The sequence below is a fragment of the Chiloscyllium plagiosum genome, unplaced genomic scaffold, assembly GCF_037043375.1.
Source record: "Chiloscyllium plagiosum isolate Xiang-an unplaced genomic scaffold, Cpla_swu_hap1 HiC_scaffold_6, whole genome shotgun sequence".
Classification (NCBI taxonomy): Eukaryota; Metazoa; Chordata; class Chondrichthyes; order Orectolobiformes; family Hemiscylliidae; genus Chiloscyllium; species Chiloscyllium plagiosum.
In genome coordinates this window covers 18,503,870-18,518,156 of record NW_028270144.1, presented here as the reverse complement: position 1 = coordinate 18,518,156, position 14,287 = coordinate 18,503,870, and the positions used below count along the sequence as shown (strand labels likewise).

The window sequence follows — 14,287 nt, the reverse complement described above, 5'->3', positions numbered from 1 at the left end:
TGATGATGAAAATTCAGTAGTTCTTCAATGTAATAAAGACCAGATCACTTTTCTCAGTGTGGCTGATTGAGGGATAAATGTTGGCCAGGATACCAGTAAGAACTTGTCTATTCTTTTTGAAAGAGTACCATAGAAACATCTGCGTCCACCTGAGAGGGGAGACTGGGACTCGGATTAACATCTCATCCAGAAGAAGCCACCTCTAATAGTGCAGCACTCCCTCAGCACCGCGCTGAATGTCAATCTTGATTTTGTGTTCAAGCATCTGAATCGGGAGCAACTCACTGGAATTTTTAAGTGACAGGCTACGAACTGAGACTTTCGCTCAGCAATGTAAGTTGCTTGTTAAGGAAGATTTTTGCTGACCTTTATTAACTGCACAGTTAAGAAAGGTGATAAGGAAAAGCCAGGGAACTATAGGCCGGTGAGCCTGATGTCAGTGGTGGGAAAGTTGTTGGAGGAAATCCTGACGGACAGGATTTAATTTATTTGGAAAGGCACAGACTGATTAGGGATAGTCAACTTGGCTTTGTGCATGGGAAATTGTATCTCACAACCTTGATTGAGTTTTGTGGAGAAGTAACAAAGAGGATTGATGAGGGCAGAGCAGTGGACATGATCTATATGAACTTCAGTGAGGCATTCGACAAGGTTCCTCATGGTAGACTGGTTAGCAAGGTTAGATCACACGGAACACAAGGAGAACTAGCCACTTAGATATAGAACTGGCTTAGAGGTAGGAGACAGAGGGTAGTGGTGGGGGTTGATTTTCAGACTGGAGGCCTGTGACACAAGGATCAGTGGTGGTGTGGAGTGGTGTGCCACAAGGATCAGTGCTGGGTCCATTGCTTTTTGTCATTTATATAAATGATTCAAATGTGAACATAGGAGGTATAGTTAGTAAGTTTGCAGGTGGAACCAAAATTGATGGTGTGGTGCACAGTGAAGAAGGTTACCTCAGAGTACAACGGGACCTTGATCAGATAGGCCAATGGGCTGGGGAGTGGCATCTGGATGGGTATATGAACAGGAAGGGTTTAGAAGGATATGGGCCAAATGCTGGCAAATGGGACTAGAATAATTTGGGATATCTGGTTGGCATGGACGAGTTGGACCAAAGGGTCTGTTTCTCTACTGTATAGTTTTCTGACTCTATGACTGAGTGAAACTTGAAATTAAGTGACATGTGACTGTAAGCGGTTGCAACCTGCACCTATCAGTCATCAGTGCCATAGAGAAAAAATCAAGAGCATAATCAATCTTGATTCTTTCCATAGCAAGATATTTCCACAACCAGTGCGATGTATTGCAACATTTGTCTAATTTGAGAGTCACTAAAACCTGCACTTCTTCTGACATTGGCAGTAACCAAGGCCTCAGGCTGAGCAGTGCATGAGTTCGGTTTAAATGCACCTGGAGGAATGTCAATGGTTCTACTCTAATCCCTCAGCTTCTCCAAGTTATTTTAAACTATACCTTGCCGGTCAAATTTTAATCATGATCTGCTGAGAGCTATCTAACTACAATCCAGGATTGCTCCTCTCCAGAGTAGTTCTCAAGAGAATTCGTTGATCATAAGCTAATCCTAATATTTCTAACATTCTACAAATCATTCTTCATCTGGGAAGGATAATCTTTTGCCAGTTGTAATGCACATCAGAAAGTGACTTGCAAAAATGGAAGTATTCCTCTTATTGCAAAAAGAGACAAGGTGGGACGAGGCATGTGAAGTTATAAAAAGGTTTTGATAAAGTGAATAAGGAGAGTAGGGAGCCAAAGGATACAGGTTAAAGCAAAAGAACAACAGGAGACAATAAACGCAAAATAACACATTTAATATTTGGGGCATAGAAACAGGCCATCCAACTGCTCCGTGTTAGTGCTTGTGCTCCAAATAAGCTGCTTCCTGTCCTTCTTCATCGTACCTTCCTAACATCAACTTCGATTTGTTTCTCCCTGATGTGTTTAATCAACTTCCCCTTAAATGTATCTACACTATTGACCACAATGGGAGGTGGTGGTGTGGAAACAGGCCATTTGGCCCATCAAGTCCACACTAACCGTCTGAAGAGGGTACTACCCAGACACACCCCATCCCAAAACACTGCATTTCATATGGCTAATCCACCTAGCCTGCACATCTTTGGTCTGTGGCAGGAAACCCGTGCAGATACGGGGAGAATGTATTATCTCCACACAGACAGACAGTCACCCGAGGGTGGAATCAAACCCAGGTCCCTGGTGCTGTCAGGCAACATAGTTAACTGCTGAGTCACAGTGCTGCTGGCCTAGACAGCGATGTCTATATCCCATGAACAAATTAAAAACAAACTGTCCACTACAACTAGTTAATCTGGCAGTTTGTTTCACATTCTCCCCACTCTCTGTGAATAAAATAAAAAGATTGAACTCTTTTTATTCCAGTCAAAAGCAAAGAATAAACATGAAACCAAAGAATTCACTGGATGATTCATTACAATGATTATTTTTGTTTAACCAACTGCTGCATTTAACTCACTGTGCTGATCCTATGCCAAAAAAATGTGGAGGCATTAGAGAAAGTGCAAAAGAAGAATTCCTAAGGATCCAGGAATTATAACAATCGGGAAGATTGAACAGCCAGGGGCTCCTTTTTCTACCGAAGAGAAGGCTGAGGGAACGTTCTGATAGACATCTTTAATATTATGAAGGAAATCTATAGGGTAGATATACAGATGTTTCCACTTTTTCGGGAGATGTTAACTAGGGGCCATAAAGATAAGATATCCCCTAACAATCTAATACAGAATTAAGGAGAATGTACATTATCCAGAGCATGCTTGGTTATTTAATAATTAACTAGTTGAACAGATCATAAACCAGTGCTAATGTAAATAACCATTTGAAATGCAATATGTGCTTATTATACTTAATTATGTTAATGGTGTCAGTTAAGAGTAAGCCTTGTCCTTATAATGACAGCGTTTATTTTCTTATTTTTCCAATCTATAAATTTTCAAAGAAAGACTATTCTACACAAGCCGTTTCCTACCCCTGGTGCAATTGAGAGATGGTCCATAGTCCAAGGCTTTTATCTTTCAGCAACATTCTGTCACAAAGGTGTTCATGTTGGCTAACTCCACCACTGCCTCAGCTCACTGGCTGCTGAAACCCTCATCTGGGAACCCTCCAGATACAACAGTTTCAAAGCACTCCTGGCTTGCCTCCTGTTTACCACCTACAGTAAACTTCAGCTATTCTAAAACTCTGTCACCTGTATCAGCATTCAGTCAGAGTTGGCAGGTTGTGCAATCACACGAGCAGCATATCCACGCCAGATCCCATCACTTAAGCAATCAGGCAAGGACACACCCAGCAGGGGATACCAGGTTGTGATGAACATTGGGAATTTTGGTTGATTGCCACTTCCTCTCCAACTATATCTGAACAAAGCTGTGATCAAACATCTGTCCACTTTGGCTTCTGATCGAATATAGATCATGGGGGTAATGAAAAGTGAAGAACATTCACAATGGTGGTGTCTGAATGGATCATAATGATCAAGACAAAAACTGAAGAGGTTAGGGATCTTTCCTGGACTTCAAAGCGATGGCAGTAGGATGATGGAATACAGGATTGATACGGATGATGCTTCTACTTGGGAGCAAGTCCTAAGTTTAATTATAATACACTCATTAATAAATCACCTGAGGATTTCTGAAGAAATCAAACTTTTCAGTGGTAAAAAAGAAAAACTTCAAAGCAGTTGAGATGAACAGGATGGTTGAAGGCGAAGTTTAATCCATGAGAGAGAAGTATAGGATGATAGGGTGAGATGATACAGAGAAGGAGGAGGTTCATGTGGAGCATCAACATCTGAAATGATGAGTTGGACCATGAGTTTCTGAAGTATCAGTTTGTCCTTTTACAAAACACTTAATCTTGAGTTTATTTCAAGTCACAATTTACTGCTCAGTGCCTTACAAACTACATACTGATAATAATAACTGTTTATAATAATAATCTACTGAAAACGTTTATGCTGCACCTTGTCACTACTTGGAACACAACCTACGCAGATCGTTGCATTCAACCAATGTGAACTCTTAAGCATCTCCTATTCCCGTTTCTCCTCTTCTGGTGTCTTTCCATCAGTTGTCTAGACCCTAAGCTGGAGAATTCCCTCCCTAAACCTGTGCATTCTCTTTCCTCCTTTAAGAGATTATTGAAAACTGCCTTCATTGAATAAGTTTATAGTCCCTGCCCTATTATCTCCTTATGTGGCTCAAAGTGAAATTTTGCCTGATAGCATACCTGAGAGGCACCATATTCATTTGTTGTGTTTAATCATGCAGTGCTGCAGGGATAGGAACAGAGTGTGAGTGGGCAGAATTTCATAAAGAAAGGAATAATGTTAGGGCGAGCATTTGGGCTGTCATTGCACATTTCCCATGGCCAAAAAGAGAGTGCTTCCAGATCCTTTGAGTGGAACATATGTTGATCCTTCCACCCAAAGTCTGTGTTCCACACAGAAGCCAAACAGAACAGAAGAAAGTATATTGGAGACATTTTTTTCAATTGACTTATTGAAATGCTTAATGGATTGGAACAGAGAAGGTTAAAGGTTTTGATGGAGTCAATAAGAAGCTTCTTCCACTAACAGGAAGGTTGGTAATGAGAATACAGATTTAAAAGGTTTTGAAAAAGAGTCAGTGGGAGCAAAGGAATGTTTTGCTACATCGAGGTGATGTTATCTGGAGTATGCTGCCTGACAGGGTGTTAGCAACAAATTCTATCGTAACTTTCAACAGCAAAAAACACTCAAAGGAAGATTATTTTGCAGGACTGTGGGTAAAGAGCAAGGGGACTGATTGCTTTGGTCTTTTGAATAGCTAGCATCGGTAGGATGGATAGGAAGGCCTCCAGTGATGCTGTATGATTCTTTGCTTTAAAGGGGATTGATGTCAAATCAGCTACATAATGGTTCTTCAAAAAGTGGAAAGTTCATTGAAACTGTACGGAAGATTTAATGAACGAAGTTACACTAGCGATTTCTTTTAAGGAGGTGGATGATGTGTGGATGAGGGTGTGCAGTGGATACAGTATACGTTGATTTTAGTAAGGTTGTTATAAGGTCTTGCATAGGAGACTGGTCAAAGAGGTAAGTGCCCATGGATTCCAGGGTAATTTGATAAATTGGTTCCTAAAAATGGCAGGAACTGAAGGTGATGGTCACAGGTTGACTTGGTCATTGGAAACCTGTATCTAGTTGCAAGGAGATTTTGATGGATCTAACTAAGCCACAAGCAGAGTATCAAGTGCAATACTGGTCCTGACACCCTATGAAGCTTGTGATTGCAATAGAGAAGGTGCAGAGGGGATTCACCAGGATGTTGCCTGCGCTGGAGCTTTTCAACAATGAAGAGACACCAGAGAAGCTGGGGTTGTTTTTCTTACAGCAGAGAAATCTGGGGTCAGGGGTGGGTGGGGAGAGCTAATGACCTGATTGACATGTACACAATGATGAGGGGCACAGATAGGGTGGATAAGAAGAAACATTTTCCCTTAGTTGAGGGATCAATAACTAGGGACACAGATTTAAGATAAATGGCAGGAAGTATCAAGGGGATTTTCTTTCACTCAGAAGGTGAGTGAAAAGGTGTTAGAGGCAGGAACCCTCATAATATTTAAGTAGTAGTTAGATGAGCATGGTGGCTCAGTGGTTAGCACTGCTGCCTCACAGCACCAGGGACCCAGGTTCGATTCCAGCCTCGGGTGACTGTGTGGAGTTTGCACATTCTCCCCGTGTCTGTATGGGTTTCCTCTGGGTGCTCCGGTTTCCTCCCATAGTCCAAAGATGTGCAGGCCAGGTGAATTGGCCATGCTAAATTGTTAGGTGCATTAGTCAGAGGGAAATGGGTCAGGGTGGGTTACTCTTCGGAGGGTCGATGTGGGCTTGTTGGACTGAAGGGCCTGTTCCCACACTGTAGGGAATCTAATCTAACAAAAAAAGAGCACTTAAAGCATCATAGCATACAAGACCATGGACCAATTGCTGAGAAATGGGACTAGACTAAATAATGTTTTATGGCTAGTATGGACATGACGGGCTGAAGAGCCTCTTTCCATGCTGTACCAGTCAATGATAGAAGTTTCAATTAGAGCCGCATTAGTGAATTCCCTGCTGTGTGAATAGCATTTACTTTTGACCATTTTTCTGTTAAGCATTGCTATATTACTGCCATTTCCGGATGCACTTTATTTATTCTGTTTTTTTTTCTTAGAACTTACCAAACTCTAGGCACCCAAAAGCCTGGCTTTTTCTCACCCGCCTTTAACTTCAAGTTGAGATCCTTTGAGACACTGACGTTGATCCTGAACATGCCATGACAAAGCTCCTAAAACCCACAACATGCCACAAGGACTATTTGTGAGATATTCAATTATTTACTTGCAATATTGAAAAAAAACATTTAAGAACAGATAAAACATGGAGGTATGTAAAATTAAAATAAAACAAATAACTGCTGAAGATCTGAAACAAAAACAGAAATTGCTGGAGAAACTCAGGCAGCATCGGGGGGGAGAAAGCAGAGTTAATGTTTTGGGGCCAATGACCCTTTGTCATAATAGTAGCTGGGAAAAGATGGTATATATGCTCATTGGTGGTGGTGGTGGGAGGTGGGGGGGCGGTGGGGTTACGTGGGGATGAGTGAACAAACAGGTGAAGATTCAGTCCACAGGCAGACAAAGGGATGGATGAAAGCAAGTCAGGGAGGAAGAAGAGCTGATAATGTGGACCATAAATAGGTGAAAATGTATTGGCTGTGGTGAAAGTAGCCCATGTGTTGACAGGGCCTGAGGTGTGGAGGGTGGGGGTGCAAAGGACATGGAAGAAGATGCTCTAAAATTATTGAACTCAAGATTGAGTCCTGAAGGCTGCAGCGTCCCCAAGCGGAAAATGAGGCATTGTTCTCCAACTTTTGCTGAGCTTCACTGGAGCACTGCAGCAAGCCGGAGACAGTGATTGGCCAGGGAACACAGTAGTGTGTTCAAGTGACGGGCAATTGGAAGCTCGGGGACATGCTTACAGACAGTCCGATATCCATAAAAAAGACGGAGCGACTGGTTGCGTGCCACTTCAACACTCCCACCCTGTTCCCTGGCCAACATCTGTCCCAGGTTTGCTGCAGTGCTCCAGTGAAGCTCAGCGTAAGCTGGAAGAACAGCATCTCATTTTCTGCTTGGGGACTCACAGAGTCATATAGATGTACAGCATGGAAACAGACCTTTCGGTCCAATCCGTCCATGCCGACCAGATATCTCAACCCAATAGTCCCACCTGCCAGCACCCAGCCCATATCCCTCCAAACCCTTCCTATTCATATATCCATCCAAATGCCTCTTAAATGTTGCAATTGTACTAGCCTCCACCACTTCCTCTGGCAGCTCATTCCACACCCGTACCACCCTCTGTGTGAAACGTTTGCCCCTTAGGTCTCTTTTATATCTTTCCACTCTCACCCTAAACCTATGCCCTCTAGTTCTGGACTCCTCGACCCCAGGGAAAAAACTTTGCCTATTTACCCTATCCATGCTCCTCATAATTTTGTAAACCTCAATAAGGTCACCCCTCAGCCTCCGATGCTCCAGGGAAAACAGCCCCAACGTGTTCAGCCTCTCCCTGTAGCTCAAATCCTCCAACCCTGGCAACATCCTTGTGAATCTTTTCTGAACTCTTTCATGTTTCACAACATCTTTCCGATAAGAAGGAGACCAGAATTGCACGCAATATTCCAAAAGTGGCCTAACCAATATCCTGTATAGCCACAACATGACCTCCCAATTCCTGTACTGAATAACCTGACCAATAAAGGAAAGCATACCAGACGTCTTCTTCACTATCCGATATAACTGCCACTCCACTTTCAAGGAGCTATGAACCTGCACTCCAAGGTCTCTTTGTTCAGCAACACTCCCAGGGACCTTACCATTAAATGTATAAATTCTGCTAAGATTTGCTTTCCCAAAATGCAGCACCTCGCATTTATCTGAATTAAACTCCATCTGCCACTTCTCAGCCCATTGGCGCATCTGGTCAAGATCCTGTTGTAATCTGAGGTAACCCTCTTCGCTGTCCACTATACCTCCAATTTTGGTGTCATCTGCAAACTTACTAACTGTACCTCTTATGCTCGCTTCCAAATCATTTATGTAAATGACAAAATGTAGAGAGCCCAGCACCGATCCTTGTGGCACTCCCCTAGTCACAGGCTCCAGTCTGAAAAACAACCCTCCACCACCACCCTCTGACTTCTACCTTTGAGCCAGTTCTGTATCCAAGTGACTAGTTCTCCCTGTATTCCATGAGATCTAACCTTGCTAATCAGTCTCCTGTGGGGAACCTTGTCGAACGCCTTACGGAAGTCCATATAGATCACATCTACTGCTCTGCCTTCATCAATCTTCTTTGTTACTTCTTCAAAAAACTCAATCAAGTTTGTGAGACATGATTTCCCACGCACAAAGCCATGTGGACTATCCCGAATCAGTCCTTGCCTTTCCAAATACATGTACATCCTGTGCCTCAGGATTCCCTCCAACAACTTGCCCACCACTGAGTTCAGGCTCACCGGTTTATAGTTCCCTGGCTTGTCTTTACCACCCTTCTTAAACAGTGGCACCACGTTTGCCAACTTCCAGTCTTCTGGCACCTCACCTGTGACCATCGATGATACAAATATCTCATCAAGAGGATCAGCAATCATTTCTCTAGCTTCCCACAGAGTTCTTGGGTACACCTGATCAGGTCCTGGAGATTTATCTACCTTTAACCGTTTCAAGGCATCCAGCACTTCCTCCTCTGTAATCTGGACATTTTGCAAGATGTCACCATCTATTTTCCGATAGTCTATATCTTCCATATCCTTTTCCACAGTAAATACTGATGGAAAATATTCACTTAGATCTCCCCCATTTTCTGTGGCTCCACACAAAGGCCGCCTTGCTGATCTTTGAAGGGTGAAAATGTGTTGCTGGAAAAGCGCAGCAGGTCAGGCAGCATCCAAGAAGCAGGAGAATCGACATTTCGGGCATGAGCCCTTCTTCAGGAATGCCCTTCTTCCTGAAGAACGGCTCATGCCCGAAACGTCGATTCTCCTGCTCCTTGGATGATGCCTGACCTGCTGCGCTTTTCCACCAACACATTTTCAGCTCTGATCTCCAGCATCTGCAGTCTTCACTTTCTCCTCGATGATCTTTGAGGGGCCCTATTCTCTCCCTAGTTACCCTTTTGTCCTTAATATATTTGTAAAAACACTTTGGATTCTCCTTAAATCTATTTGCCAACGCTATCTCATGTCCCCTTTTTGCCTCCTGAATTCCCTCTTAAGTATACTCCTACTTCCTCTTCTAAGGATTCACTCGATCTATCCTGTCTATACCTGACATATGCTTCCTTCTTTTTCTTAACCAAACCCTCAATTTCTTTAGTCATCCAGCATTCCTACTTCCTTTATACTCTTCGAAAGATTCACTCAGTCTATCATGTCTACCTTACTTAACTCTGCAGCCTTCAGGACTCAATAACAAGTTTAATAATTTTAGGACCTGAACACCTCCTTCCACATTCTTTACCAACCCCCACACCCCTGGTACTGTCATCACAACGGCTGCTTTCACCATAGCCAACACATTTGCAACTACTCATGGTCCCCATTGTCAGCTTTTCTTCCTCCCTGGCTTACCACCATCCACCCCTTTGTCTGCCTGTCTTTCTCATCTATGGTCTCCATCTCTGCCCATTTGGTCACTCCTGCATCTCCCCCCCAATCCCCATCAGCATGAATACCACCTTTTGCCAGCTAATATCCATGCTGAAGAAGGGTCACCAGATTCAAAATATTAACTCTGCTTCTCTCCACAGATGCTGCCTGACCTGCTGAGTTTTGCCAGCAATTTCTGTTTTCATTTGAGGTATGTAATAACTTTAACAGAGACTATTCAGGTGTTATTCATTACAAAAACATCTTTTCTCCTAAACGTACAATGATAGAAACAGTTTGCAATGTTGAAAGTCGGGTTGTTCATGCAAACACAATTTGCCTGCGAGAAGCGATTACACAGTGTAACATGTCAATGGTGTGACAGTATCTACCAGATGTTGAAGTGGAATTTGAGTCCAGGGTCAGAGGTCAGTTGCTAATAATTGGAGCCAGATATTTCAAGAATACAACAGGATACATTTTTTCACAGAAAGGGAGATGGAATCTTGGAACTCTTCCACAAATTGCAACCGATACTAGATCAATGGTCAAATTGTAGATCTGAGATTCTTGTTGCCAAAGGTCTGAATAGATATGGATCAAAGGTAGATATCTGGAATTAGTGAACAGAGCAGCTATGATCTCATCTGAAATAGGAACAGGAGTGGTCTATTCAGCCCATAGACCCTGCTCCAGTCCTTGCAATAAGCTGATCTGATTATGGCTTTAACAGTAATTTCTTGCCTCATTACTCTTCATAGAGTCAGAGTCATAGAATCATAGAGATATACAGCATGGAAACAGACCCTTCGGTCCAACCCGTCCATGCCGACCAGATATCCCAACTCAATCTAGTCCCACCTGCCAGCACCCGGCCCATATCCCTCCAAACCCTTCCTATTCATATACCCATCCAAATGCCTTTTAAATGCTGCAATTGTACCGGCCTCCACCACTTCCTCTGGCAGCTCGTTCCACACATGTACCACCCACTGTGTGAAAAGATTGCCCCATAGATCTCTTTTATATCTTTCCTCTCTCACCCTAAACCTATGCCCTCTAGTTCTGGACTCCCCCACCCCAGGGAAAAGACTTTGCCTATTTATCCTATCTATGCCGCTCATAATTTTGTAAATCTCTGTAAGGTCACCCCTCAGCCTCCGACGCTCCAGGGAAAACAGCCACAACCTGTTTAGCCTCTCCCTATAGCTCAACTCCTCCAACTCTGGCAACATCCTTGCAAATCTTTTCTGAATACTTTCGGGTTTCATAACATCTTTCTGATAGGAAGGAGACCAGAATTGCATGCAATATTCCAACAGTGGCTTAACCAATGTCCTGTACAGCTGCAACATGACCTCTCAACTCCTGTACTCAATACTCTGACCAATAAAGGAAAGCATACCAAATGCCTTCTTCACTATCCTATCTACCTGCGACTCCACTTTCAAGGAGCTATGAACCTGCACTCCAAGGTCTCTTTGTTCAGCAACACTTCCGAGGACCTTATCATTAAGTGTATAAGTCCTGCTAAGATTTGCTTTCCCAAAATGCAGCACCTTGCATTTATCTGAATTAAACTCCATCTGCCACTTCTCAGCCCATTGGCCCAACTGGTAACCTGAGGTAACCCTCTTCGCTGTCCACTATATCTCCAATTTTGGTGTCATCTGCAAACCTACTAACTATACCTCTTATGCTTGCATCCAAATCCTTATATAAATGACAAAAAGTAGAGGGCCCAGCACCGATCCTAGTTGCACTCAATGGTCACAGGCCTCCAGTCTGAAAAACAACCTTCCACCACTACCCTCTGTCTTCTACCTTTGAACCAGTTCTGCATCCAAATGGCTAGTCCTCCCTGTATTCCATGAGATCTAACCTTGCTAACCAATCTCCCATGGGGAATCTTGTCGAACGCCTTACTGAAATCCATATAGATCACATCCATCGCTCTGCCCTCATCAATCCTCTTTGTTACTTCTTCAAAAATCTCAATCAAGTTTGTGTGAGACATGATTTCCCACACACAAAGCCATGTTGACTATCCCTAATCAGTTCTTGTTATCTCATTTCTGAAGGCTTCCCATTTTCCAGCCGTCCCTTTACCTGCGAGTATCTGCTCCCAATCAACTTTCGAAAGTTCTTGCCTAATACCGTCAAAATTGGCCTTTCTCCAATTTAGAACTTCAACTTTTAGATCTGGTCTATCCTTTTCCATCACTATTTTAAAACAAACAGAATTATGGTCACTGGCCCCAAAGGGCTCCCCCACTGACAGCTCAGTCACCTGCCTTGCCTTATTTCCCAAGAGTAGGTCAGGTTTTGCACCTTCTCTAGTAGGCACATCTACATACTGAATCAGAAAAATTTCTTGTGCACACTTATGGAAATTCCTCTCCATCTAAACCACTAACACTATGGCAGTCCCAGTCTACGTTTGGAAAGTTAATATCCCCTACCATAACTACCCTATTATTCTTACAGCTAGCTGAAATCTCCTTACAAGTTTGTTTCTCAATTTCCCTCCGACTATTACGAGGTCTATAATACAATCCCAATAAGGTGATCATCCCTTTCTTATTTCTCAGTTCTACCCAAATAACTTCCCTGGATGTATGTCCAGGAATATCCTCCCTCAGTCCAGCTGTAGTGCTATCCCTTATTAAAAATGCCACTCCCCCTCCTCTCTTGCCTCCCTTTCTGTCCTTCCTGTAGCATTTGTATCCTAGAACGTTAAGCTGCCAATCCTGCCCACCCCTGAGCCATGTCTCTGTAATTGCTATGATATCCCAGTCCCATGTTCCTAACCATGCCCTGAGTTCATCTGCCTTCCCTGTTAGGCCCCTTGCATTGAAATAAATGCTGTTTAATTTATTAGTCCTACCTTGTCCTTGCCTGCCCTGACTGTTTGACTCACTTCTGATCTCAACTGTACCAGTCTCAGATTGATCTCTTACCTCACTATCTCCCTGGGTCTCACCCCCCCACTTTACTACTTTAAATCCTCCTGAGCAGCTCTAGCAGAACGCCCTGCAAGTATATTAGTCCCCTTCCAATTTAGGTGCAACCCGTCCTTCTTGTACAGGTCACTTCTACCCCAAAAGAGATTCTAATGATCCAAAAATGTGAATCTTTCTCCCATACACCAGCTCCTCAGCCATGCATTCATTTGCTCTATTCCTGCCCTCACTAGCTCGTAGCACCGGGAGTAATCCAGGTATTACTACTCTCGAGGACCTCCTCTTTAAATTCCTGCCGAACTCTCTGTAATCTCCCTTCAGAATCTCAACCTTTTCCCTTCTTGTTGATCAAAAACATGTCTAACTCAGCCTTGAATATATTCAATGATGTAGCCTCAAATGGCTTTCTAGGAAAACAATTCCAAAACTATCAATATTTGAAAGAAAAAATTCCTCACCCCCCCACCTTTAAATTGTGAATCCTCATTCGAGATTCCTCCATAAGAAGAAACATCCTCTCAGCAACCACCCTGTCAAGCCCTCTCAGAATCTTATACTTCAGTAATACGACCTATCATCCTTCTAAAACTCCAATGAGTTTGCCTTAACCTGTTCAATTCTTCCTCATAAGACAACTCTTTCATCCCACAAATTAGTCAAGTGAACAATCTCTGAACTGTTTCAAATTTACATATATCCCTCTTTAAGTATTGAGATGAAAACTGTAGTGATCTCACCAATATCCCATACTCTTGCAGCAAGACTTCCCTGCTTTTATAATCCATCCCTATAATAAACACCACCAATTTGCCTTTCTCATTAAGTGCTGTCCTTGCAAGCTAATTTCTTTGATGCATGTACATTATAAAGACAACCAAATCTGTTGCAGCACTCTGCACTCTCCCACCATTTAAAACACATTTTGCTCCTTCTATTCTTCTTGTCATTGTGGATAACCTCAAATTTCCCACATTGTACTCAATCTGCCAATTGTCAGTCTGCTCATTAACTCAGCAATATTTCACCAGCTAGTGGAACACATCTGCTGATCTGTTTCTACGTCCATAAGTAAGTATAAGCATCATATTGCTACCTCAGGCTTTGTTCTGTGTAATTTGTTATGTTACAGCATTTATAAGGAATTGAAAAGTGTTTAAAAGATAATTGGACATTGTTTGTGCTTGCAGTCAGTGCACCACACTGAGGTGTGAACTGGTGTAAAAAACAAAAATAAACCTATGTTTAAGAAGTTACCACGAGCACTATTGACATTGAGGTGAATGCATATGTTTGTCAATTCTGATGGAAGATCCTTGGCCTGAAATGTTAACTTTGTTTCCTGAACTGTTGAATATTTCCAGCACACTTTGCTCTTGGTCCAATGATTACTGGTTCAGGCACAATGGGCGTATGGCCTCCTCCTGCTTGTTATCGGTCTAGAACTGACTACAGTCGAACTCCCGTATCTGCTGTTTCAATTATCCGCGGTTTACCACGGCCTGAAAATATTACATGGAACATTCCAGAAATGATTCCGGGGGCTGCTGGGGAGGTAAATTTCCCATTTAAATGACAGGATTC

General features: G+C 42.8%; 1 protein-coding gene across 4 annotated transcripts in view; it reads right to left on the bottom strand.

Annotated features, from left to right (window-relative positions):
- The window catches only part of nalcn (sodium leak channel, non-selective), a 296,924-nt gene that overhangs the window by 53,870 nt on the left and 228,767 nt on the right, over positions 1-14,287 (bottom strand). For all 4 annotated transcript variants that reach the window (XM_087987922.1, XM_043691273.2, XM_043691274.2 and 1 more), the window contains one exon: positions 6,271-6,377. In XM_087987922.1, coding sequence (XP_087844048.1) covers positions 6,271-6,377 — 107 coding nt within the window. The remainder of the gene's footprint in view (positions 1-6,270; positions 6,378-14,287) is intronic.